The 24,514-nt window shown below is 43.4% G+C and overlaps 1 protein-coding gene, 1 long non-coding RNA gene and 1 other non-coding gene across 4 annotated transcripts in view; 1 reads left to right on the top strand and 2 right to left on the bottom strand.

Annotated features, from left to right (window-relative positions):
- Nucleotides 1-2,455, bottom strand: part of PDK3 (pyruvate dehydrogenase kinase 3) — a 74,298-nt gene extending 71,843 nt beyond the window's left edge. For both annotated transcript variants that reach the window (XM_038587102.1, XM_038587103.1), the window contains exon 1: nt 2,166-2,455. In XM_038587102.1, the coding sequence (XP_038443030.1) occupies nt 2,166-2,271 (106 nt within the window). In that variant the 5' untranslated portion in view covers nt 2,272-2,455. The remainder of the gene's footprint in view (nt 1-2,165) is intronic.
- A 6,612-nt stretch (nt 2,456-9,067) lies between these two features.
- The window catches only part of LOC119868414, a 73,418-nt gene continuing 57,971 nt past the window's right edge, over nt 9,068-24,514 (bottom strand). The window contains exons 2-3 of the long non-coding RNA XR_005386194.1: nt 12,408-12,564; nt 9,068-9,359 (exon numbers count right to left, since the gene is read on the bottom strand). This is a non-coding gene — a long non-coding RNA (uncharacterized LOC119868414). The remainder of the gene's footprint in view (nt 9,360-12,407; nt 12,565-24,514) is intronic.
- Nucleotides 22,929-23,015, top strand: LOC119868655. Its single transcript, XR_005386631.1, has one exon. It is a non-coding gene; the product is annotated as a small nucleolar RNA SNORD35 (small nucleolar RNA).

Below are 24,514 nucleotides of genomic sequence, written 5' to 3'. Positions count from 1 at the left end.
TACTTGCCAAAACAGAACTATCAAGAACTAGAAGGACTCAAAGAAAGGAAGAAGTCGAGATGGCCTTTGTGACAGCTCTTCTTCTAGGTGTTGTCATTAAACACAGGCTGCCCGTCACCTGTCTCTGGATATTACAAACTGGGTTCGTAGTTTCTAGCAAATTCCACCACAATTATATATAGCTCTCCTGTGAGCTTCCTTATAAGGAAAAGACTTCAATTATTAGGCTTCTTCCATTATCCTAGATTAGCATATCCCTCCACCTCTCCCAAAATAGGTCAGAAGCCTTTTGTGGGAAATACCTATCAGGAGATTTGGTCGTATTTTCTTTTCAAAGCTCATCCCTTGTCCTTTGAAATTATAATAATACAATTCAGGAGTCGTGTTTTAGAGATTGCCTAATACAATACACACTTTTTATCGATTAGGAAAATGAACCCCAGTGAGGTTCGCTCAGCCAAAGCCACACTTGAGTTAGTGGCAGAGCAAAAATTAGAACATTTATTTCCAGACACTGGTCCCATGGGCTTTCCACGATAACACTATCTCCCGCTGTGGTTTTCCTACTCAGGTAACATTCCTGCCAAGACACCTATTAACATGGGTAGAAACTAGATGCTGTAGAACGAAATCAACTGAAATTTCACCAAGCTATCAGAACTATCACATCCATGTTGAGGGTGGAAGAAATTGGGAATTTCTGGATTCCTTTTGCTTCTTTTATGGTGAAAACCTAACTCAGTTTACCCCCAGTGAAGCTGATAGCTTCAGAATCTTCTCTAAACCATAAATTAGAGATGGAAAACATGCTATTTATAGCAACCCTGACATTTTCTTTCTAAACCCTGAAGTCAGGAGCTGCTTCAAACCTCTAAAATTTTCACAAGTGGCCAGAGATGGTTAACTACTGAAGAGCCTGCAGGAGTGAAGTTTAAGATGCAAAGATCAACATCTCATTGAACTTTGACTTTCCTCATCATTCTCTGGCAAAGTGGGTTCTTAAAATTTAATTTGGTCTCGACTTTAACCTATTCCTCTCTTCCTATCCCAACTTTTTCAGTACAGGCAACAACAGCTCTTGCATATCAGCTCCTCCCTGGACGTTCTATCTCCTCTGCACTTCTAGTTTTTATTCCCACCCGATACCATCCCTTTACATTTATTTAAAAGTCACGAAATGAAGAGACGTCAGATTATGTTCCCTTAAGAGCTTTTTATTCCCCTTCGAGGATGCTGAGCTCTATTCTGATACCTGGGTGCGCACTTTTGTTTTACTGTCAGGTGGTTCACAACCAGCTCCCTCGCCTTCAGCAACTGCAAGTATTCGCTCTGTGGTTGAAAGGGCACCACTCTGGGGAAACACGATCCGGTTAGTATAAGGTGGTGGAATCTATTCCCATCTCAGCTAGGCCTCTCCGGCAAGGTGAGGGCCGGGTCTTCTGCGCTCCCGCCTCACTTGGCGTAAGCTGCCCACCAGCCCACTTGACAGGGCAGAAGGTGGTGGGACACAAGAGGGGAGGCGCGATGAACCGGGGTGTATCAGACCCTGCTCTGACGCTAGGTGCCCACGCGTCCTCTCCTCCCCAGCATCTAAGGCGTTTGCAGCTCAGGCCTCTAACTGCTTTAACATTACACGGAAAGGACAACACTTGGAGTCCCACCGCTCCAGGCACACGGGAGCACCTTAGGGCAAAAGAGGAACAAAATGTTATTGCATAATTTATTCGACCTCAAGGTGTTTCTAAACAGTTCTTACCCAACAACAACAACTAAAAAAAAAAGAATCTACAAATAAAACCATTAAAAAGCCACCCGCACTCCGCTACTAAGTTTTAAGGACGGGGAGGTCTGTGTCAAGTAGATTCGAAGCTACCAGAGCAGGTTCGGGGAGTCCTGCCTGGATGAAGGTCCTCGGACGCGGTTTCTGTGTTTCCAGGTAAAGCCCTGGACGGTGTGCGGGTGCCAGGCCCTGCCCCCCCCGCGCCCCGAAATCCGAGTCCCCTGGGGAGCCCCCGGGCATCCCAGAGCCCCGCCCGCGGTTCCCACGGACTTTGCCCAGAGCTGCGGAGACCCGCGGTGGCGGCGGCGGGCCTGAAAGGCAGCAGCCCGGCGTCCCGCGGCTGTGAGGACCGTGGCGACCGTGGGGGGCCCGGTCCCGCACTCACCGAAGTCCAGGAACTGCTTGATGGACAGTGGCGACGGCGAGAAACGCGAGTAGCGTTCGATCTGCTTAGGCACCGGCTGCTTCAGCAGCCACCGGAAAAGCCGCATCCTCGCCGAGGTCGTGCACAGAGCAGCCGAGACGCCCGGGCAGCCGCTGGAGACGGCGCAGCCGAGCCGCGCGGGTCGGGCACGTCAGCCAGGCGCGCGCCCCGGCCTCCGCCTCGGCCTTGGCGCCGAGGGTGCAGCCGCCGCAGCAGCAGCAGCAGCTCCGGGGCCGCGGCCGGCCGCCCGCGGCTTCCCCAGGCCCCGCCCACGGGGGCGGAGTCGGCCGCCGCACGTACGCGGCGCACGGAGGGCGCGGGGGGCACGGGGGGCGCGCGGTCGCACGCGCCGGCCGCTGATTCGCCGCCGCCGCCCCCGCTTTCTTCTGCTCGAGTTCGCCCGGACGCCGGCGCCACCTTCCTTCGCTCCTGGGGCTGAGCCCCGCCCGGCGAGTGCGGCAGCCCCGCGGCCCGCCCCCGGCTAAGTCCTTTGCGGCCGAAAGGTGGCAAAGGGGCAGTGGAACTGCGACGAGGCCCCGAGCCCACGGCCGGAGTCCAGTCCTACGCCTTGTTCAAGGCCCCTCTCAGCTGCAGGCGCCTCTTCCGGGAGGCCCTCCCTGGATGGCCGGCTGCGGCGCCGGAGGACTCATTGCATCTTTACATTTTGATTTTCATGTTGTTTTTACCACTTTAGTGGCTGTTTCATGCCCACCACCACACCACTTCCCTTCGGCAGAATGACATGGCAGTGTGCTTCTGGTTCACGCCTGCCCCCCACCCATTGCACAGGCTTAATTGTAACGTCACCGACTGTGTTTCAGCCCACCGCACCTCCTCCACCCCTACCTCCCTACCCCGACCTGCTCACTCCTTTGAACACCTTTGGACAGAATTGTTAGGTCACTCACTGTTTCGTGGCCTTCCGCTCCTCCTCCTCACCAACCCTCCACCACTACCTTCCCACCTGAGGCCACCACCTTTGGACAAGATTAATTAAGTCATTGGCTGTTTTGGGCCACCACAACCACCGTTGGACAGTATCAATTCTAACATCACTAACACTCGGTTTCGTGCCCTCCCTCCCCCATACTCCCCCTCACACCAATGGGCAGGGTTAATCGTGAGGTCACTGTTTCATACCACCACTATCGTTGGAAAGGCTCAAATTTAAGGTCATTGTTATTAGCTTTCATACCCCCTCACTCACCATCACCATCACCATCACCATCACCATCACCATCACCATCACCACCACCACCACCACCACCGTAGGACAGCTTCCTGACTCTTTGAGGCTTCACCACCAGCAGCACCACTACATTTGGACATGAGTCTATGCTTACACCAGGTGTCGGGTATTTTTTTTCTCTGCATACCATTGACCTTGAACTCATTATTTCCTAATGGGGATGCATGAAGTACTGCTTACTTTAACCATTTTCACCAAAACTTGCTTTATTTTTGGCAACGTGTAAACATCAAATAAAAGGAAAAGTAGAATATTCTCTAAGGAAAGATAAAAATGTCACTGGAGACCACTGTTTTGATCTAATTAGGCTGGTTTTCTCATTAAATAAAATTATCGGTGGGTAGCTACTTAACATTTGTGACTTCATTGGGTACTTACACACCCAATTCTTTGTTTACTAGTTACATCTTTATTCTGAATCTAAAGAAAAGTAATACATACACTCAAAGGCATCCAGTGGTCTGACCATACTTCTACATTTTCAAATACATCTTGGTCATCTTGGTGGTGCTATGGCACATAGACTACCATGTCCTTTCCATTCTAACCAAAGCCTAAAAGAGATATACTGACAACCTCTTTTAGCTGGGTACTTGGCCAGCAGAGCTAAGCAATCCTGTTGGTGTGCATGGGCAGACAAAAAGAGAATCTGTGGCCTGTGATTCTTCCAGTGACTTTTACAGTGCTATCCGGAAGCAGAGTGTACTTGGTGGCAGTAGTTGTAGTCAGTAAACAGGAAGATTTAAAAAAAAAAAAAGGAAGATTTTCCCAACCTAAGCAGCAGAAGATTGCTGCTGATCTTTCTAGCTTGCACATCACTTGTTTCATTCCTCCCTTTTCCAGTGAACAAAATCTGCGTATTCTGTTGATTTGATTACTTCAACTATCATATGACTAGTTTTATTGATGCTTCTCCAAAAGGTGGCAAGGTCCTAGAAGTTGGGACACAATATGAGAGAGTCTGGTGTAATATAAAATTGCACTGGTCCAGGGCTCAAATGACCCAGTCCCCTAAGCTTTGTTCTATCAACTGGCTGTGTGGCCTTCAACAAGTCACTTAGCCTTACTCTGTCCCAGTTACTTCTTATGTTGGATGGAGATACCTGATTTCTCTCCCTGGCATTTGTGACAATCAAATGAAATAAATCATGTCTAATAGAAACATAAAATATTGTTCTACCTCTTTCATACAACAATACATATTGTTTAAGCAAATAGTCTTATGGTAACTGGCAAAATCCAGAAGCTAATCCAGTGAGTTGATTTCAGTGCTGATTATAGTTATAAGAGAAGGATCTTCAAAGAAATAAGTAGATCTTGATGAACTTTTTCAGTTCTTTGTACACACCAAGGTTTGCTGGCTTCCAGTGACTCTTCAAGCAAGATCCTTGGACCACCAGTAGGAACATCACCTGAGAACTTATTAGAAATACAAACTCTTGGACCCCACCCTGACCAACTGAATGATAAACTCTGGGGGTAGGGCCTGGAAATCTGTGCCTTAACAAGTTTTGAGGGTTTTAAAAATATGGCCACGAATTCTTTGATATTTCTCTCCCCAAGAGATGGAGTTTGATTCTTCTCCTTTTGAACGTACGCTTGATTTAGAATTCACTTCCAACAAATATAGAATGGCTAGAAGCAATAAGATCTCACTTCAAAGATTAGGTTATAAAATAATTTCACTCTTAAAAATACCAGACCAGTACTCCTCAAAACTATCAAGGTCATTAAAAACAAGGAACATCGGAGAAACCGTGACCACCAAGAGGAGCCAAAGGAGGCATGACAACTAAATATAACATGCTATCCTGGATGGGATTCTGGAACAGATAAAAGGACATTAAATAAAAATTACAGAATTCTGAATAAAAGATTAACTTTGGAGCAAATGTGTTTAATAATAGTAAATCAACGTTTATTCACAAATGTTAAGAAATGTACCATATAATGCAAGATATTGATAGTAGGGAAATGGAGTATAGGGCATATGGGAGCTTTGTGTACTGTCTTCTCTATTTTGCTGTAAATCTAAAACTGTTTGAAAAAAAAATAAAGCCAATTATACAATACAGTATTAACTACGGTCATCATGTTGTACGTTGTATACCCAGAACTTATTTTATCTTATAACTAGGATTTTTAAAAGTTGTTAAGAGTTGTTTAAAGTCCCTATGGAAAAGGGGAAAAAATGTAACTATGGGTGTTGATGGGTGTGAACTAAATTTATTGTAGCAATCATCTGGCAATATATACATATACCAAATCAATATGTTGGCGATCTTAAACATATACAATATTATATGTCAATTATATCTCGGTAGGAGAAAGCAGTACCTTTTGGTTACAAAATGTAAAATAAAGTATATTCAAAGAAAATATATAAGATATCAATAAAAATATTTTATAACCATAGAATAACTACTGAACATTTAAAGAACATGTATTACAAAAAAATAATAAAGTGAACATAAAAAAAAAAAAGACTGACTTCCTTCTTGGGGTTTCTCTCTCTCCCTTCCTCTCTGTCTCTCTCTCAGAAGCCCCCTGCCCTGCTGCGAGGCAGCCCTGTGGAGAAGCCCACAGGAGTGAGCCTGAGAGCAGATGCTTCCCCCCGCCCGCCCCCCGCACTTGGACTTGTAACCTGGTAAGAGGCTCTGAGCCACAACCACTCAGCTAAGTGGCTCCTGGACTTCTGACCCACAGAAATTCTCACAGTTTGCTGTAATAAATGTTTGTTGTTTCCAGCTGCTTACTTTCTGGATCTATGTTATGCAGTAATAGTTAACTCATCTGCATGCCTCGCAGGTGATTCTGACTCATGCTCAAGTGCTGGAACTGCCCTCCTACCCTATGCAGCACTCCTACCCAGCTCCCTGTTCCTTCCGGCTAATGCCTCAGAACTCAGCAGCAGCAGCAGCACTTAGAAGACAAAGGAGGTCTTCCCTGACCAGGAAGGCAGTTTGTTCCCCCTGCTGTACTGTTTCTTGATTCTCTGTACTTCTCACTGTAACACTCAAAACACCATTAGAATTTCATGAATGGGGCAGCCCTGGTGGCAGAGCGGTGTGGCGCCGCCTGCAGCCTGGGGTGTGGTCCTGGAGACCTGGGATCGAGTCCCACATCGGGCTCCCTGCATGGAGCCTGCTTCTCCCTCTCCCTGTGTCTCTGCCTATCTCTGTGTGTGTCTATGAATATATAAATAAAATCTTTAAAAAAAAAGAATTTCATGAATGTCTGTCTTCCGCCCTAGACACAAGACCTGTGATGGCTGAGCCCAAGTCTAGCCTATCCACTGCTTGGCTACCATGTCTAGCAGCAGTACCACTTACTAGGTCCACAACAAATATTTTTTAAATAAATGAAAACCAACAATAGGAACAACAAAACTACCCAAATCACATTCCTTCCCGTCGGCTCTCAACGGGGAACAAAGGGTAGTATTCTGAATAATTCAAGCGATAATGGACATTTTATTAAATCATAATTTGATAAAACCAAAAGCCAAAGTGAAGTGGAATAGATGAGGGGAAAAAATAACCACTGATTATCTCACCATCAATCACTAGCAGGTGGATCTTGTTTTAAAAAATGCCTCCACCAGCACTTGACTTGGCTATGAACTCCCCGTCTTCCTGTTTTCCTCCTTTTCTCTTTACTCTCAATTGACATATTTTAAAAGCACCTGCTATGTGCTCTGTGAAAGGACCTATGTTTGTCTCTTTACGTAGGTTTGATGGAGGAATCATATCTTCATTTTAGAGGTGAGTGAACTAAGAAATAGAAAGATTAAAAGATTTTAAGATTACACAGCTTGTACATGGCAGTCCAAATTTGACTCCAGGTCTCCTGACTCTCAATTCCATGTTCTTTGATATCAGCCTGTATCTTTAAAATAGACTTAATTATTTATTTTTAATTTTTTAAGATTTTATTTATTTATTCATGAGAGACACACAGAGAGAGAGGCAGAGACATAGGCAGAGAGAGACACAGGCTCCATGCAGGAGCCCGATGTGGGACTTGATCCTGGAACTCCAGGATCACGCCCTGGGCTGAAGGCAGGCACTCAACCGCTGAGCCACCCAGGCACTCCTATTTATTTTTAATTTTTTTTAAAATTTATTTATTCATAGAGACACACAGAGAGAGAGAGAGAGAGGCAGAGGGAGGAGCAGGCTCCATGCAGGGAGCCTGACCTGGGACTCGATCCGGGTTCTCCAGGATCACACCCCAGGCTGCAGGTGGCGCTAAACCACTGAGCCACAGGGGCTGCCCTATTTTTAATTTTTTAAAAAATATTTTTAAAAATTTATTTATTAGAGAGAGAGAGAGCACTCATGTGAGTGGGGAGAAGGGGCAGAGGGAGAGGGAAAGGAAAAGAATCTCCAGCAGATATCCCGCTGAGTATGGAGCTTGACAGGGAGCTCAAACCCATGACCCTGAGAACATGACCTGAACTGAAACCAAGAGTTGGATGCTTAACCAACTGATCCACCCAGGTGCCCCAAAACAGACTTTATTTTTTTTTAAAGATTTTGTTTATTTATTCACGAGAGACACAGAGAGAGAGAGAGAGGAAGAGACATAGGCAGAGGGAGAAGCAGGCTCCCTACAGGAAGCCCAATGCAGGACTCGATCCTGGGAATCTGGGATCACACCCTGAGTCAAAGGCAGGCACTCAACCACTGAGCCACCCAGGCGTCCCCAGACGTTATTATTTTTTTAAAGCATTTTTAGGTGCATAGAAGAATTGAGTGGAAACTACTGGGAGTTCCCACATACCCTCTGCCTTTCCCACCCCCCCCCTATACACACACACACACACACACACACACACACACACACACACACGGCCTCCCCCACCATCGCCATCCCGCACCAGACTGGCACATTTGCTACCATCAGTGAGCCCACATCGACACATCATTATGAACCAAAGTCCGCAGTTTACCCTTCACTCCTGGGGCTGTACATTCTATGCGTTTGGCCCAATCACTGCCCCAAAAGTTCTTTTCTTTTTTAAAGATTTTATTTATTTATTCATGAGAGACACACAGAGAGGCAGAAACATAGGCAGAGGGAGAAGTAGGCTCTTTGCGGGGAGCCTGATGCAGGACTCAATCCCAGGACTCCAGGATCACACCCTGAGCAGACACGCTCAACCACTGAGCCACCCAGGCATCCCTGCCCTAAAAGTTCTGCGTGCTCCACCTATATATCCCTCCCTGCCAACCCCTGGCAAGTGTTGATCTTTTTACTGTCTCTATAATTTTACCTTTCCCCGAATGTCATACAGTTGAAATCATATAGCCTTTTCAGAATGGCTTCTTTTACTTAGTAATATGCACTTAAAGTTCAACCATGTCTTTTTGTGGCTTGATAGCTCATTTCTTTTTAGGTGTGAATAATATATTCCATTGTCTGGAGGGAGCACAATTTATTTACTCATTAACCTATTGAAGGAAATTTTGATTATGTCCAACATCCACCAACCCACCTTTAGATTTGAAGAGTAGGAAGTTAAGAGTGTGAAGATGAGTAAACTAGAGAAGAAAGGTTTACTTAATAAAGTTTTATTAAACTTATATCTTTAATCAAATATGTGTGTGATTTGAAGCAGTAGCTCTATTTTTCCAAGTGCCCAGATTCATGATTTTTTTGACAAGCTACTTTAGATGATGCAAATCCTCTTCAACTCCATTTATCCTGGTCCTTTTGTTTCTAACAAAGGAGGGTTTTCATCATACTACTGGTAGTCTTTCTCTTCCCCCAAAAAAAGAGGTCAGAAAAGATTTTAAGCACAGGAATGGTGTGGCAGGATAATTTATGGAGAAATTAAATCTGTGTTTTGTTCTTGCACCTCTTGGAGGGGCAGGTGAAAGAGGTAGCTGATCTTCTCTGACCTGTAAGACAATGGAGACTTTAGGTCTGGGCTTTGGGCTGCTGTGCCTAAGGGTGTTCATTAGCTGTTATTGTATAGCAGGACTGAAAACAGAATTTGGAAGATATGAGACATTTTGGTAATCTCTATAAATGCATTCTCCCTTCTCTGGGTAACTACCACCCACTTTTGTTTACTGCCCGTGCAGTGAATTCGTGCTGGGGGTGGGTGCGGGTAAGAGCCTCCTTTGCAGTAATGTTTTGGGTTTGTTTGTTTGTCTATGATTTTATTTATTTATTTGAGAGAGAGAGAGAGAGAGAACATGAGTGAGTATAAGCAGGGGGAGCAGTAGAGGGATAGGGACAAGTAGGCTCCCCACTGAGGAGGGAGCCTGATGCAGGGCTTGATCCCAGGACCCTGAGACCAAAAGCAGATGCTTAACTGACTGAGTCACCCAGGCACCCTTGTAGTAATGAAATACATGGCTCAATCTAAAAATTATGGCCACTGGCCATAAGCTCTTCATTCAGGGATGGGCACATGACCCAATTTAGGCCAATAAGAAAGGAGGAGTATTTCCTGGAGGCTTCTGTGAAAGAAACATACTTGCTATTGGGAGGAAGTTTCTGGAAGAATCTCTCTTCTCTTTCTACCTTCTCCCCATCTCTGAGTGCATGCACGCAAGCATGTGGCATCAGCTGACAACCATCTCGTGACCAGGGTGAAGCTGACTTTGTAGAGAGCAGAAATGAGAAGAAACAGGGTCCTTGATGATGTTCAGGTGACTAAATCAAACCAATCCCGAAGCTTCCTCTGAACCCCCAGTTATACAGGCCAGTACATCTCCTTTATGGTTTAGGCCAGGTTGAGTAGATCTGTGTTGCTTAGGGTCAAAAGTATCTGAGCCATCACACTAAGCGTTGTCCAGATACCCTGCATATACACATGCAACTAGTTCCCCATTGATGGCTGCTTTTGGGTGTGTTGCCCACCATGCACATAGGAATTCAAATGCAGGTTTAATTTTATTAAAAAAAATAAAGGTAATGTTTCCTGTGTGCAAGTTATGAAACAAAATTACATCCTATAATAATCAGAAGGAAAAGACAGTAATGGAAAATGGTTAAGTAAATTATGGCACAAGCACTCAGTGGGCCATTAGACTGTCATTAAAAATGTGTTGTGTGAAATCTATATGAGAACATGGAAAATGCAAATATTTTAAGTGGGTAAAAGCAAGATACAAAATAATGTATTAAATTTGAGCTCAGCTACGAAGAGATCACAAAAACTTCATGGAAAAAGTCTGGAAGGAATCAGCAAAATGCCAATAAGAACTACTACAGAGTGTTTTGAGTGATTACCATGGTTAGGTTGACATTTAGGATATCCCTGGGAGTTTCTGGGTGGGAATATGATCCAAAAATATGATGCCAGACTAGGTAACTGAACTGAATGGCCTTATTCAGTTCTCCTTTACCCCAAAAGATGAAAGTTAATTATACAGCAACCTGTCAGAATCTACTGCTCTTCTGTTTTCATCCAAATCATGATCTTATCAGTTTCTATTAATATTTACTTAGTGCCCATAATTAACTGAGCATGAACCATTATTTGCAGTGGACTCTGACATCTAAGGTGCCACCTATTATCTGGAAAACTTGGCGTTTCTCACATCAGTAAGTTGAGTACAGCCCTCATCCATCCAAGCTGTTGGCAGGGGTGCAGCCTACCCCCAGCACCGACCATCACAACCACCCATTGTGAACCCAACAGCCAACTTGAGTCAGTTCTGAAGTCACCAAGACTTCCTTCCATCGAGAAGGCTTGGGTAGCTTCCAGGAAGGACTTTTCTCCAGAAGGTGTTTTATTGTCAGCCCCAACTGTTTTCACCTTCCCCTCCCTCCAATTATCCTAATTTTCTGGAGGTTTAAAAGCTTTGAGGAAAAGAAAAAACAGTCGTTTCTCCCAAAAAGATTGGAGGCCCCTGCTCTAGGATAATCTGACCCGTGACCCATCTATGAGGCAACTCTAAATTAGCAATATTAAAAAGAAAAAGGAATGGGGTCAATCACCTCCCACTGTTTGGAATGTGTACTAGAATAGAATTGAAAAGGCCAGATTTCAAAATCTAAAGAGAATCAATCTCCTTAGAAGGGCTAAAGCTGCATGCCCAATTCAGCACCACTAGCCAAATGGAGCTCTTGAGTCCTTGAAATGTACAGATCCAAACCGAGATTGTTGTAAGTGTAAAATTCACAGGGGATTTTGAAAACTCAGTATGCCAGAAAAAGGAAAATAATACAAACTATCTCATCAATAATTTTTATATTGATTACATGTTGAAATAGCATGTTAGATGTATCAGTTAAACTGGCTAAATCATATATATTATTAAAATTCATTTGGTTTTTTTGTTTGTTCACTTTTAAGTGTGGCTTATAGAAAATGTTAAATTACATCTGTGCCTCGCACTTGGGGCTCCTGTTAAATTTCAATGAGATAAGTGCTGTGCTAGATATATTGCAGGGTGTCCCTTATCCTCCTGTTTCTTTTTTTTTTTAAGATTTTATTTATTTTATTCATGAGAGTCACAGAGAGAGAGAGAGGCAGAGACACAGGCAGAAGGAGAAGCAAGCTCCATGCAGGGAGCCCAATGTGGGACTTGATCTTGGGTCCCCAGGATCACGCCCTGGGCCAAAGGCGGTACTAAACCACTGAGCCACTCAGGCTGCCCTATCCTCCTGTTTCTATAGAAAAGGTACCTAACGTTTGTGGAACACCTGGGTGGCTCAGTGGTTGAGCGTCTGCCTTTGGCTCAGGTCGTGTGATCTCGGGGGTTCTGGGATAGAGTACTGCATCAGGCTCCCCACAGAGAGCCTGCTTCTCCCTCTGCCTATGTCTCTGCCTCTCTCTGTGTGTTTCTTATGAATAAATAAATAAAATCTTTTTAAAAAAGAAAGAAATGGTAACTAAAATTTGCTGCTGGGCTTCTCTGTTCCCTAGCTAGTTACGCGCAGTTCCTTCCTTTAATCCTTATAGCAGTCCCCCAAGGCACACATGAACTTACCCACTTAGAGATAAGAAAGCCTGAGGCTCGGAGAAGTTCAGGAACTTGCCCATGACTGTCCACTGATGTATGATAGAGCCAGGAAACCCAACAGTGGATTATTGTTCAGGGTGTTATTCAGTTGCCAAAGCTTTTGTCTCTGCCATGACTTGAAGACCTATACAAGAAGAGGAAGCAATGCCAAACAAATGCAAGCAGATGAGTTCTCTAAAACTCAAATTGACTCCTAACTCTAGGAAATGAACAAGGGAAGTGGAAGGGGAGGCAGGTGGGGGGATGGGGTGACTAGGTGACAGGCACTGAGGAGGGCACTTGACAGAATGAGCACTGGGTGTTATACTATATGTTGGCAAATTGAACTTCAATATATATATACATATATATATAATTTAAAAAATAAGTTACAGCAAAAAATTAAAAAAATAAAACTCAAATTGCTTTGCACAGACAAGCCTCATTTAAAAATATGACTATACCTCCCTAGTCCGAGATGCCAATTCAACAAACACATGACTAGTGACAAGTGATAAAGAATTGCCTTTCTTTTTTGTCTAACAGTAACATGGAAGGAGGTTGTGAGCAGGTGCCGTTAGAAGAGCTAGCCTTTCCCCACTCAAAAAAGGAAGATTCCTGTATTTGTTGATACTTTCAAATGTAACAGGAAGATAAATTCACTACTTAGCTCCATGATTTACAAATAAACAGTGCTGCTGTGAATTTTTTTTTTTTTTTGGACGGGTTTACAGATTCCAAGAGAATCTTTAACACTACAAAACAATGCAAATTGATTCAACTAATTTATACTCCTAGGGATGAATAAGATGTTCCATCAACCTATATACTCCTTTTCAAAACCTGGTATTGTCAAACAGCTTCATTGACTGCTCTAGTTTTGGTTTGGATGTTGGATTCATGAGTGTTCCTATTTATGTATTTATGTAAAGAGAGAGCCGTGCATGAACCTCTGTATTTGCAGCCCAGGATTACAATCAATTCAGTTCTATATAATGATGGACCCTCTTTGAAAATAGTACAGTCACAGCATATCCATCAGGTTCTATAAATGCATGCTATCAAGTTCCATAAATAGGGACACCTAGGTGGCTCAGCGGTTGAGCGTCTGCCTTTGACCCAGAGCGTGATCCTGGGGTCCGGGATCGAGTCCCACATCGGGCTCCTGCAGAGAGCCTACTTCTCCCTCTGCCTATGTCTATGCCTCTCTCTGTCTCTCATGAATAAATAAATAAAATATTTTTTAAAAAAAAGTTCCATAAATACTCCAGCCCAATTAGGGACTCAAAGATACAGCCTCATTCCAAATACCTTTCAGAGCTGGGCAATATCTGTTCTCTCTCCAGAGAACCCTTCCCCTCCCCTGTCTCCACTTGACAAGTATCATCCTACTCAGCCTGAAAAGTTCCCCTTTGCTCCACATAGCTTCTTTTTTTTAAGATTTTATTTATTTATTCATGAGAGGCACAGAGAGAGGCAGAGACATAAGCAAAGGGAGAAGCAGGCTCCTTGCAGGGACCCGATGTGGGACTCGATCCCAGGACTCTGGGATCACTCCCTAGGGCAAAGGCAGGTGCTCAACTGCTGAGCCACCCAGGCATCCCGCTCCACATAGTTTCCTTTCCCAAGAAAACATAACTCCTCAGCGTCCCATTCCCTCAAGACTCTGTTCCTTCCTAGCAGTGACTCGAAGTTCAACCTTTAAGCACCATAGCCAAGGAACTGGGTCAATAATTTTGGTTGTGTGGCCCTTTGGGCATTCCTTGTGACACCAGACCAGCTATCACCTGTCCCCACTGAGGTGAAGGATCAGCCCTAGGTACTGGTAATCCACACTTGGTCATGCGGCAAGATTAGACAGTTCTACTGACAGTGTGGTCTTAGGTGAGTTAGCTAACCTCTCTGAGCTTTGGTTTTCTGACCCAGGAAACAGGAGTGATAAAGCCTCCTTTAAAGATTTGTTGTGAGAACTGGAGATGATACCCTCCTGAACCGAGAAAGCTTTCACTTATGGGTGCTGCGGCTGTTTTAATACATTTGAGTAGGACAGCATAGCCCAGTAGACACCTGATCCCGAAGTTTTAGGACCAGATCTGCTGCTTGGTAGCTCTGTGGATTTGGGAAAACTGCTTCATCCTTTCACACCCCGTTCCTCATATGTAAAGTGAGAGGGCTGGACTTCAGCTGATCTCTAGAAAAAAAAAGATCATGAGTCTCTGAGAAGAACCCTAACTACAATACTCAATTATTTATCAATGCCAATGTAGTCACCTGCTGCTTTCTTTCATCAGCTACTAACTTATTCAACGGATCCTGAAGGAAGAGTTAGCACACGCACTTTCCCAGAAAACAAGAGAATATAATTTTGTTTCACTCAAGGGAATAATTTCCTAACCTGAAGGATGAAGGAAACAGTGAAGGAGGGGAATAACTGCCCCCAAATGTACGAGTAAAAGCTATATTCATGTTCAAAGCCAAGTTCAGAACTCTGATATTATTCTCCAATTATTTTTTTCATCATTCAAGCTTACTGCATGAGTCAGAGCTGTATTTTGTTTCTCCTGATATAACCCTTTTCTTCTTTTATTCCTTTCTCTCAAAATGGCCTCATTCTTTCAGAGAGTGTGTGTGTGTGTGTGTGTGTGTGTGTGTGTGTGTGTCTTCCTTCTCAGGATTCCTGTTGTTGCTCTGGTTTCAGAGCAAAGTCACTTTGGTCTTGAGTACTCAGTTTTATTTGGCAGCATAACCCAAGGAACACCTGTTCCCATTGTTATGCTCTGTTGCCTCATAAAAGTGGAGGAGGTTGGACTCCTCTATGCACCTCATAGTCACGGTCAAGGAATTCCATATGAATTACATGTAAGCTGGATTTCAGTAGACAATAAAAAAAATAGAGGAACATTTTCTCTTACTATTTTTTGAACCCTCAACCCGGATCAACTCTTTGGCTCTTCCAATAGCCTTCCTGCCTTCTCACAAAGGAGGGGACTGGTATCCTCCCCTCACACTTCTCCATGAAGTCACTTACCTAATATGCTATTTTTCTTTGTCTGCTCATAGGACTGGCCATGTTCCACAAAGAATCACTACATACACACTGGATGAAAAACAATTGCTCTGAAATGTCAATTCATTCAGACTCCCTGGAGACACAAAATCTCTCCAACGCCAGGAGAACGAAAGGAAGAAAGAATGAGAGCAGTGAGTTCATGGGTCCAGTCTCAGAATAACCAAGAATGAAGACACAAAAGGCTACAAGCAAAGACCAGAGAGCTAAGAGAAAGAGGGAGTGATGGGGTGACTCTGGCCAAAGGGGACAGGTGAACAAGTTGTGGTTAAGGCCCTAGCAGTCTGGAGTCCTGTCCATCACCTACATGTGTTTTTCTGAGCAGGCAAGGTACTGGTGCACATGCACAGTGGTGGTGGCAGTGGTGCACATAATTCAGCCACCCCCAGCAACAGTTTGCCTCCGGACGTCTCACTAGTTCCTATCTTTTCCTGAAAACATTGTTCTCACTAGCATCTGCCAGAAGCACTTAGAAGAGATGACAGTTCCTAGGTTCTGTCCCCTTTCCTCCATCACACCCAATTCATGCTGAGGTCACCAATGATCTTCATTTCCAAGGAATACTTTCTAGTCCTTATTTTTCTCGACCTTCCAGCCACTCCCTCTTTTTTGAAAAACTCTCTTTTCCTTTCAGTTCAGTAGCTCTACACCCTCCTTGTTTTTCTCTTGGTTTTCTAGTCACTCCCAGGTCTTTTCCTCTGACCTCTGCTCCTCTGCTTCCTTTGAGATTCCTACGCCCTCCTCTTACCAGCTTCTCCCTTCCTAGGCAACCTCCACTATCACGAGGGCTTCTCTTACCTTTGAAATTCTGACTCCTCATTTAAATCTCCTGCCCCTGCGTGTGCAAATGCCTACTTGACATTTCCACCTGAATGCCTCAGTGACCCCTTCAAGTTATAGATGGCCAAAGTCATACTCACCATCTTCCCACCAAAATTCTTCTCTTCCAGCATTGTTCCCTTCTTTGGAAAATGGAAGTTCTGTTGACAGGGTTGCTTAATCTATAAATCTAGGCATCATCCTTTTTATTTTTTACTTTTTTAAATATTTTATTTATTTATTCATGAGACAGAGAGAGACAGGCAGACAGACAGACAGAGACAGAGACACAGGCAGAGGGAGAAGCAGGCTCCATGCAGGGAGCCCGACGTGGGACTCGATCCCAGGTCTCCAAGATCAGGCCCTGGGCCGCAGGTGGCACTAAAGTGCTGAGCCACCCGGGCTGCCCTAAGCATCATCCTTTTTTTTTAAAAAAAAAAAAAAAAAGATTTTATTTATTCATGAGAGACACAGAGAGAGAAGCAGAGACATAGGCAGAGGGAGGAGAAGCAGGCTTTGTGCAAGGAGCCTGATGTCGGACTTGATCCTGGGACTCTGGGATCACACCCTGAGCCGGAGGCAGATGCTCAACCACTGAGCCACCCAGATGTCCCTCTGGCCATCATCCTTAACATTTCCCTCTCTGTCACCTCTCACACTCCCTCAATCATTAAGCCTTTGATTCTCTGTCCTATATATTTATCTCTTGAACCCTTCTGTTTCTCTTTATCCCAGCTGCCACCATCCTGGCCAGGGCTACCATTACTTCTCACCTGGGCTGTTGCAGTGTCCTCATAGCTTGTCTATTGGTATCTTCTCTTGCCCCCCAATCCATTCTTTCATCTACTATAGCCTAAGTGATCTTTGAAAGTATAAATGTGGACATACCACTGTCCTTCAATAGCCTGGAAGGCCCTGCCTAACCTAGGCCCTAGTCATCCATCTCCTCTTGCACATCACTAGCTCTTATTCTGTTGGCACCAATGATACTGGATTTACTTTAACTTCTTAAAACACAGCACTTTGCCTGCCTACAGCTCTTGGAAAAGCTTTTCTGTCTGTCTGGAAGGCCCCTTCTGCCCCCACTGACCTGAGACAGCTAACTCCTGCTCATCCTAGAGTCTGCCTTAAACATCACATCCTCAGGAAAACCTCTGACCATCCAGAAGGAGTAGATCTCCTTTTAATCATTCTCAGAGCACTGTGAAGTACTTCATAGCACACTGCATACTTGAAGTTAATTAATAGCAATTTTTGGTTTAATGCCAGTCTTCCTCAGTTCCATATTGGCAGAGCCCATGTCTATTTGTCAACAACTGAGGTCTCAGTTCCTAGCTGACAGCAGGCTCCCAAGAAACCCCTGTATAGTAACTGACTTTCTGAACATTCCTACCTGCCATTACCCCTACATTCTCCCCAAACCATTCTTGATGAATTGAAAACACCCTGTTGAATCCTCCTACATTACTTTCCTATTGCTGCTATAACAAATTGCCATAAACTTAGTGGCTTAAAACAGCACAAAATGTATTCTCTTACAGTTCTGGAGGTCAGCAGTCCTAAAATCAAGGAGTCAGCAGGGCTGCATTCTTTCTGGAAGCTCCAAAGGAGAATCTATGTCTGTACATTTTCTGCCTTCTAGAGGCTTCCCTCCTATAAGAACCTTTGTAATGACATTGGGCCCATCCAGATTATCCAGAATCATCTCCCTGTCTCAAGACCCTTAGCTTTGCAGCTCATATCTGCAAAGTCCCTTTAACCATGTAAAGTAACATATACACAGATTCTGGGGATAAATAGGTGGACAGCTTTGGAGGAGGGCATTCTTCAGCTTCCCACACCTCCTATGCCTTAGAGGGTAAAATTTCTGCCAAGTTTTCTGGAACAAATTCTGAACTTTGCTACAAAATATCACACACCATATACACCGTATACATATCACGATACTGACCACATTACAACTCTCTTTCTCCTAGATCCCCTTGTAAATTAACTTTGATTAGTCTGTCCTCGAGTATGCACATGTACTCTATAGTGTCCACATATACACAGTCCTCAGGGGCACTTAGAATATCCTTCCAGATTTCTGTCCCCCTGGTGAGGAAGGCAGAGCCATGGTGCAGGGAAGGAATGAAGCTGGTAAAGCAGGTGAAGTGACCTTGCCTTGTTTAATGCCAGAGTCTACCCTCCCAGCTGCAAGTTTCCTTTCCAAGCTGTCTGCTTTCTCAAGAAGCTGGCTGAGGGGCTGGTCACAAGCTGTCTCACGTGGGAGAGTCTTAGCAAGAAGCTATGGTTGAACATTTTTAGATACATTTATAATTTGTACAACAATGTTCAGAAAGTGCACAAATATTTGGCAATGAGTGTGGAAGCAAGAAGTTTCATGATCCAAATAATTTGCATCTTAAATACTTGACTTAATGAGTATGGAGACTCTGGAGATGAGAGAGCCTGATCCTCAAGGTGCTACCTACAGACTGTTCACCTCAGAGTTGGGGTGGGTGGAAACACTCGGCCCCAGGTATAGTCTTGTCTTGTGCTACAGCTTCCATTACATGCTTTTCCTGACTGTTACGGGAATCAAACAGAAGATGTTGCTTCTGGCAGCACTCAGTGTCCTAACGAGGAGTGAATCTCTTGTTCCCAGCAGGCTCAATCTGGTGTTTTGAGGAAGCAAAGACAGGCATGTTTTTCTCTCATGGCATCTACTCCCCTTGCAGTAATCATCTCAGTTCTTCAATCCGTGGTCTCTTCTAGACATTATTGCTTTCTGGGTATTCTGGTTTTCCCCCCAACTTCTGATTATTTGTCCATGAAAGATTTCCAAGGGGACAAGAAGCAATTGAAAACACTTTTTCTATACTCTTCTTACCTTTATTTGTTAAAATCATAAACATCACTACCAAGGAAAGTCTAGGTAAGTTGTTCTAAGTCACTGATCCCTGAAATGGACACACTTTGAGTGATCAACTAGTCATGATGTTTTAGAGCTTGGAGGCTAGAGATCATCTGGTCCACCCCCTCATTTTGTAGATGAGGACGCTGAGCTGTAGACACCTAAGGAAACTGTCCAAGGACATACATACGTGCCAGGGCTATTGACAGTTTCATAAAGCCATAAAAAGTATCAACCAAGATTCTACATATCCAGTTGATAACAGTCACAGATACAGCTTCCAAGTAATAAATTCAGTCTTCACTGTTTTAAAGTTTTGTGATAATTCGACCTGAGCTAGGCCAAAGTTTACTTCAAACACTATGAAAGAAAAGCTTACAAAGCAATTAATGGTATAAAAAAGATCACAAAACATCAAGTTTACCTATGTCTAGTAACAAACTGTTTAAAGGACATTTGCCTTTAACTACATGCAACTATACTTCTGATTTAAAAACAAGTCATTAAAATGGGCCTTGCAAAACTTCAGTTTAGAGTCATCTTGTTGATTATTTAATCCTTATTAAATACTTACAATTTTAAAAATTATTTCTTTTAAACAATGAGCCTGAGAACTTTCATTGATCAAGCCTGATTATCCCTTCCATTGACTCAGAATTAGGAGGGTTTAACTGAAGGGCTTCAAAGCAAATCAGAAATTGTGTGACAAGGCCAACTCTTCCAGAACAACTGCCCTCATTCACCTTGAGCGAATCTTGGGCTATTTTGCTTTGATGAATAGGGAGGGCAGAGTGTTCAGGAATTTGTTTTCCCCCCGCCGCAAGTACTGATGCAGTACATTTAATGGCAACCCCTATTTATACCCATCAAAATTTCTTCAGATGAAAACTGACAAGATAAGTCACTACCAGGCACTGGGTCTTTCAGAGGAAGTACCTTGCCCTTCCTACCTATGGCCCCACACACCATCATCCTAGGTTATCCTATTCTGTCATTCAGCTCTCTGGGAAATAGCAAATGTGACAAGATTTGTATTAAACTCTGGACCCCTAGCAAGACACTCAAGAAAAGTCTAATCCTTTCTTCACTGCAAAATCAAACCAATACCTTGTGGAAAGTTCTTTCCCTCATTTAGGACAGAGAACATTTTCTGGTGGTAAGTACTTGTCAGAGAATCTGGCTTTGAGCTGGTTGCTTGCAGTGAAAAGACATTTTTTGTGTCCCCTGTGATTTTATCTCCCTCTTCCTTCCCTTGCATCTAGGGTTGCCAGGTAAAATACAGGGTGCCCCAGGGAAGTTGAATCTCAGATAAACAACAAATATATTTTTAGTACAAGAATGTCCTATGTACTATATGGAACATAGTTCTATTTTATTTTTTTAAAGATTCTATTTATTTATTCATGAAGGACACACAGAGAGAGAGAGAGAGAGAGAGAGAGAGAGAGAGGCAGAGACACAGGCGGAGGGAGAAGCAGGCTCCATGCAGGGAGCCCGATGTGGGACTCGATCCCAGGTCTCCAGGATCATGCACTGGGCTGAAGGCGGCGCTAAACCGCTGAGCCACCCGGGCTGCCCCGGAGCATAGTTCTACTTTAAAAACCTATTTGTTGATGATCTGCAATTCAAGTTTCCCTGGCTGTCCTGTATAGATTATTTGTCTGTGTGGCTTTTTGTTTTTCTAAATCTGGCAACCCTGATTTTATTCTCCCAACACGGTTTTGTTCTTTCTCCTAAAATTTTCTAAAATTGGGCTTTCTCCCCAATTCCATTGCACTTCTTAAAGACAGTTTTTTCCCCTTTTCCTTCTGCTCTTGTTTGGTGGTGGCAGGGCATTAATTTTTAGTGATTTTGGATTGTGATGAGCAGCAGCAGCCTTCTGTATAAAGGGGCTCAGAGCCATACATCAGGTGAAATTTCAATAGGGCGTGTGTGAAACCATCTCTTCTTTTTTTATAAGATTTTATTTATTTATTCATGACAGAGAGAGAGAGAGGCAGAGACGCAGGCAGAAGGAGAATCAGGCCCCATGGAGGGAGCCCGATATGGGACTTGATCCCAGGATCACGCCCTGGGCTGAAGGCAGGCGCTAAACCACCGAGCCACCCAGGCGTCCCTCATCTCTTCTTAATAAAAAAGATTTTATTTATTTATTGAGAGAAAGAGAGAGCACGAGGGGGGTGCAGAGGGAGAAGTAGATTCCCCGCTGAGCAGGGAACCCACCATGGGGCTCGATCCCAGAAACCTCGGATCATGACCTGAGCCAAAGGCAGAGGCTTCTCCTACTGAGACCCCCAGGTGCCCCAAGCCATCTCTCCTGACGTACTCTCCAAAGTACCCCCTTTGAGTTAAGCATTGCCTTCTCTAACTGGTACTTCTAAAACACCCCTGGGAAACATTAACAGAAGTTACTCATAGCTTAGTAGAAATGGTAGCAATGATTTTTAAATTTTTATCTCCATCTAATTTTTAAAGCCCTTTTTGGAAGTATAACATGCATACAGGAGTGTGCCCAGTTAGTAAATGCACAGCTGGGTGAATTTTCCCAAAGTAAAACTACTCAGATTAAAAAAAAAATACAACCTTAAGAGGGAAATCCTGTCACATGCTACAATATGGATGAACATCATACTATATGATATAAACCAGTCACCAAAGGGTAAATACTGTAGGATTCCACCCATGTAAGGTATCTAGAGTAGCCATAATTACAGAAATAAAAAGCAGAATGGTGGCTACCAGGGACTGGGAACAGGAAAAATGAGTTATTGTTTAATGGGCACAGAGTTTCAGTTTTACAAGATGAAAAAGTTCTGGAAACCTATTTCACAACAAGGTGAACACACTTAACACCACTGAACTACACGCTAAGAAACAGTTAAGGTGGTAAATTTTATGATGTGTAATGTTTTATCACAGTAAAAAAAAAAAGAAAGAAAGAAAAAGAAAAAAGAAACACAATATTACCAGCTCCCCCAGAAGCCCTCCTGCCCCTTCTCAGTCACTTCAGCCTGTCCAGGAAAACCACTCTTCTGATCATCAGAAAGAGCCTGTCTGTTCTAAAAAGATCCTAGAGTTAGTAAGAAAGAAAGTGTGCCAACCCCCTTTCCTTCTGAGAGGGAGACTCCTCAAAATCAGACAAGGATTTGGTCGTGCCTAACGCATTGCAACGCATTGCCTGGCATATAGCAGAAGTAGCTCAAAATTGCATGCTGATTCCATGTGGACACCGGCCGGGGAGATGCCAAGAGAAGGGAAGGGCACCTGAGAAAGAAGAGACAAGTGCTGGAAACAAACACCAGCTGCTTTGCAATCTTGCCAAAGGTTAGCCCTGCATACTCATTACAGGTTTATTCACTGATGATGCTTTTTTTTTTTCTTTTTCACTGTGTTGACAACATGACCTGTAGGTTCATATTTGAATCCAGCTCAAAGTATATATTTTTGTTATTGTGTGCACAGCACTATGTGCTTATTTTCTTTCCAGGGTGTTTATTGCTACTATGTATGGCAGGAGACAAAGCAGGTGTGCTTGCTAATGCCGGCCTCCAAATTCCTCAGGGACAAATTCAAAACTCAAGGAAATTGAGGTTCGCCTCATTTTACAACTGCCATAATATGTGATCCACTAGACTTTTTCACTATGTTCTTTTCCACGATGGCACCAGATGTTCTAATGAACAAATAACAACACTGTAAGTGCCGATCAAGAAAATGGATAAAATTCAGCAGATGATGGTTTTTCCTCATGATAGTCTGTGGATGACACTGTGGGCAGCAGCGGTAACACCAATGGCTCAGCTGATGCCAGGAAGGGAAAAAAGAAGAAGAAAGAAAATGGATACAATTGTTATTTTAGGCCACAAATGGTAGTGACTGGGGCAAGAGTTCAACAATCTACTTATAGTCTTGAGGCCAAGGAAATATGATGCACCACTCTTTGATGTCAGATGGCAGGCAGATATGCTGGGGACCTTGGAAACAAAGATGGTATTGTCATATTATGCTAAGGATTAGTTATTTAGATTACTTATTGGGTCTCAGACCCAATGATTCCTTTAATAACATATATTCAGGAGTCCTCCTGCACTAACCTGAAATAAAACCCATAGGGAATACCACATACCCCTATGCATAATTGTAAAAAAAAATCAACATAATACCCTGGCAGAAAAGGACAAATAGAAAGAAAGTAATGAAAAAAAAAAAAGAAAAAAAAAGAAAGTAATGTATAATAAAATAACAAACACCTCAAAATTAAACTCTCAGACATGGCAATCCTAGAAGACAAAATAAAGTAGCCAAATGCTTACACTATCATAGCATCGGTGTGAGTGACAGCTCAAGGCCAAGACTGACACAGGTATGCTTTAGTGGCAACTTGAAGGACAAGATCAGTACTGCCCATGGTGTTATGACTTCCCAGCATGGTGAACAACACTGGAAAAGTTCTAAGCAATACTAAAGGCAAGCATCCTTCAATTTATACTGTGCCTGCATTCCTAGAAAATTAGAGGCTTATTTTTACCTACATGATGGTTCAGTAGGATATCTGAAGGTCATTCAGAACAGGGGGTGATTTCCAGTTCTAGCATCTCTGACCCCAGCCTTTAAATGTCAATAGTGCTCCCCAATCATTGTGACAACAAAATGCCACTATTGATTTTTTTTTTATTTTTTTTTTAAATTTATTTATGATAGTCACACACACACACAGAGAGAGAGAGGCAGAGACACAGGCAGAGGGAGAAGCAGGCTCCATGCACTGGGAGCCCGACGTGGGATTCGATCCCGGGTCTCCAGGATTGCGCCCTGGGCCAAAGGCAGGCGCTAAACCGCTGCGCCACCCAGGGATCCCCACTATTGATTTCTTAAGTCCACTCCTACCTCGGGACATTACCATCTCCTATTTAGTATACCTGATTTACAGTAAAATATTTTATTTGCAGAAGCATTTTTAAAATCTTAAAATACATCACTCAAAAATTGACCCATATCCTCAGCAATTCCCTCAACTATGATTCATACCCCCTCACATTAAAAAAAAAATTGAAGTTGAATTTTACAATCCCACCAAAAACGAGTTTCCCAAGATCTGAGTCAGTTAGATCACCAAGAGAGTCAATAAATAAAACTACATAGCATTTTTGGGGAGGATACTTACTTAGTAGTCTAGTCATTAATAGGTTGACTAAAGGAAAAAAGAAGAGCAAAACCCTGCAGGTTGTCTCATCAAGAAAAGCAATTTAATGAGAAGGTGTCATACAGATGTAGGGTAATGATAAATATTGTAATTACTGTTTTGTTCTACTT

Source organism: Canis lupus, chromosome X (genome assembly GCF_011100685.1).
Source record: "Canis lupus familiaris isolate Mischka breed German Shepherd chromosome X, alternate assembly UU_Cfam_GSD_1.0, whole genome shotgun sequence".
Lineage (NCBI taxonomy): Eukaryota > Metazoa > Chordata > Mammalia > Carnivora > Canidae > Canis > Canis lupus.
The sequence above is the reverse complement of the archived record's forward strand: the minus strand, read 5'-3'. Positions and strand labels throughout refer to the sequence as shown.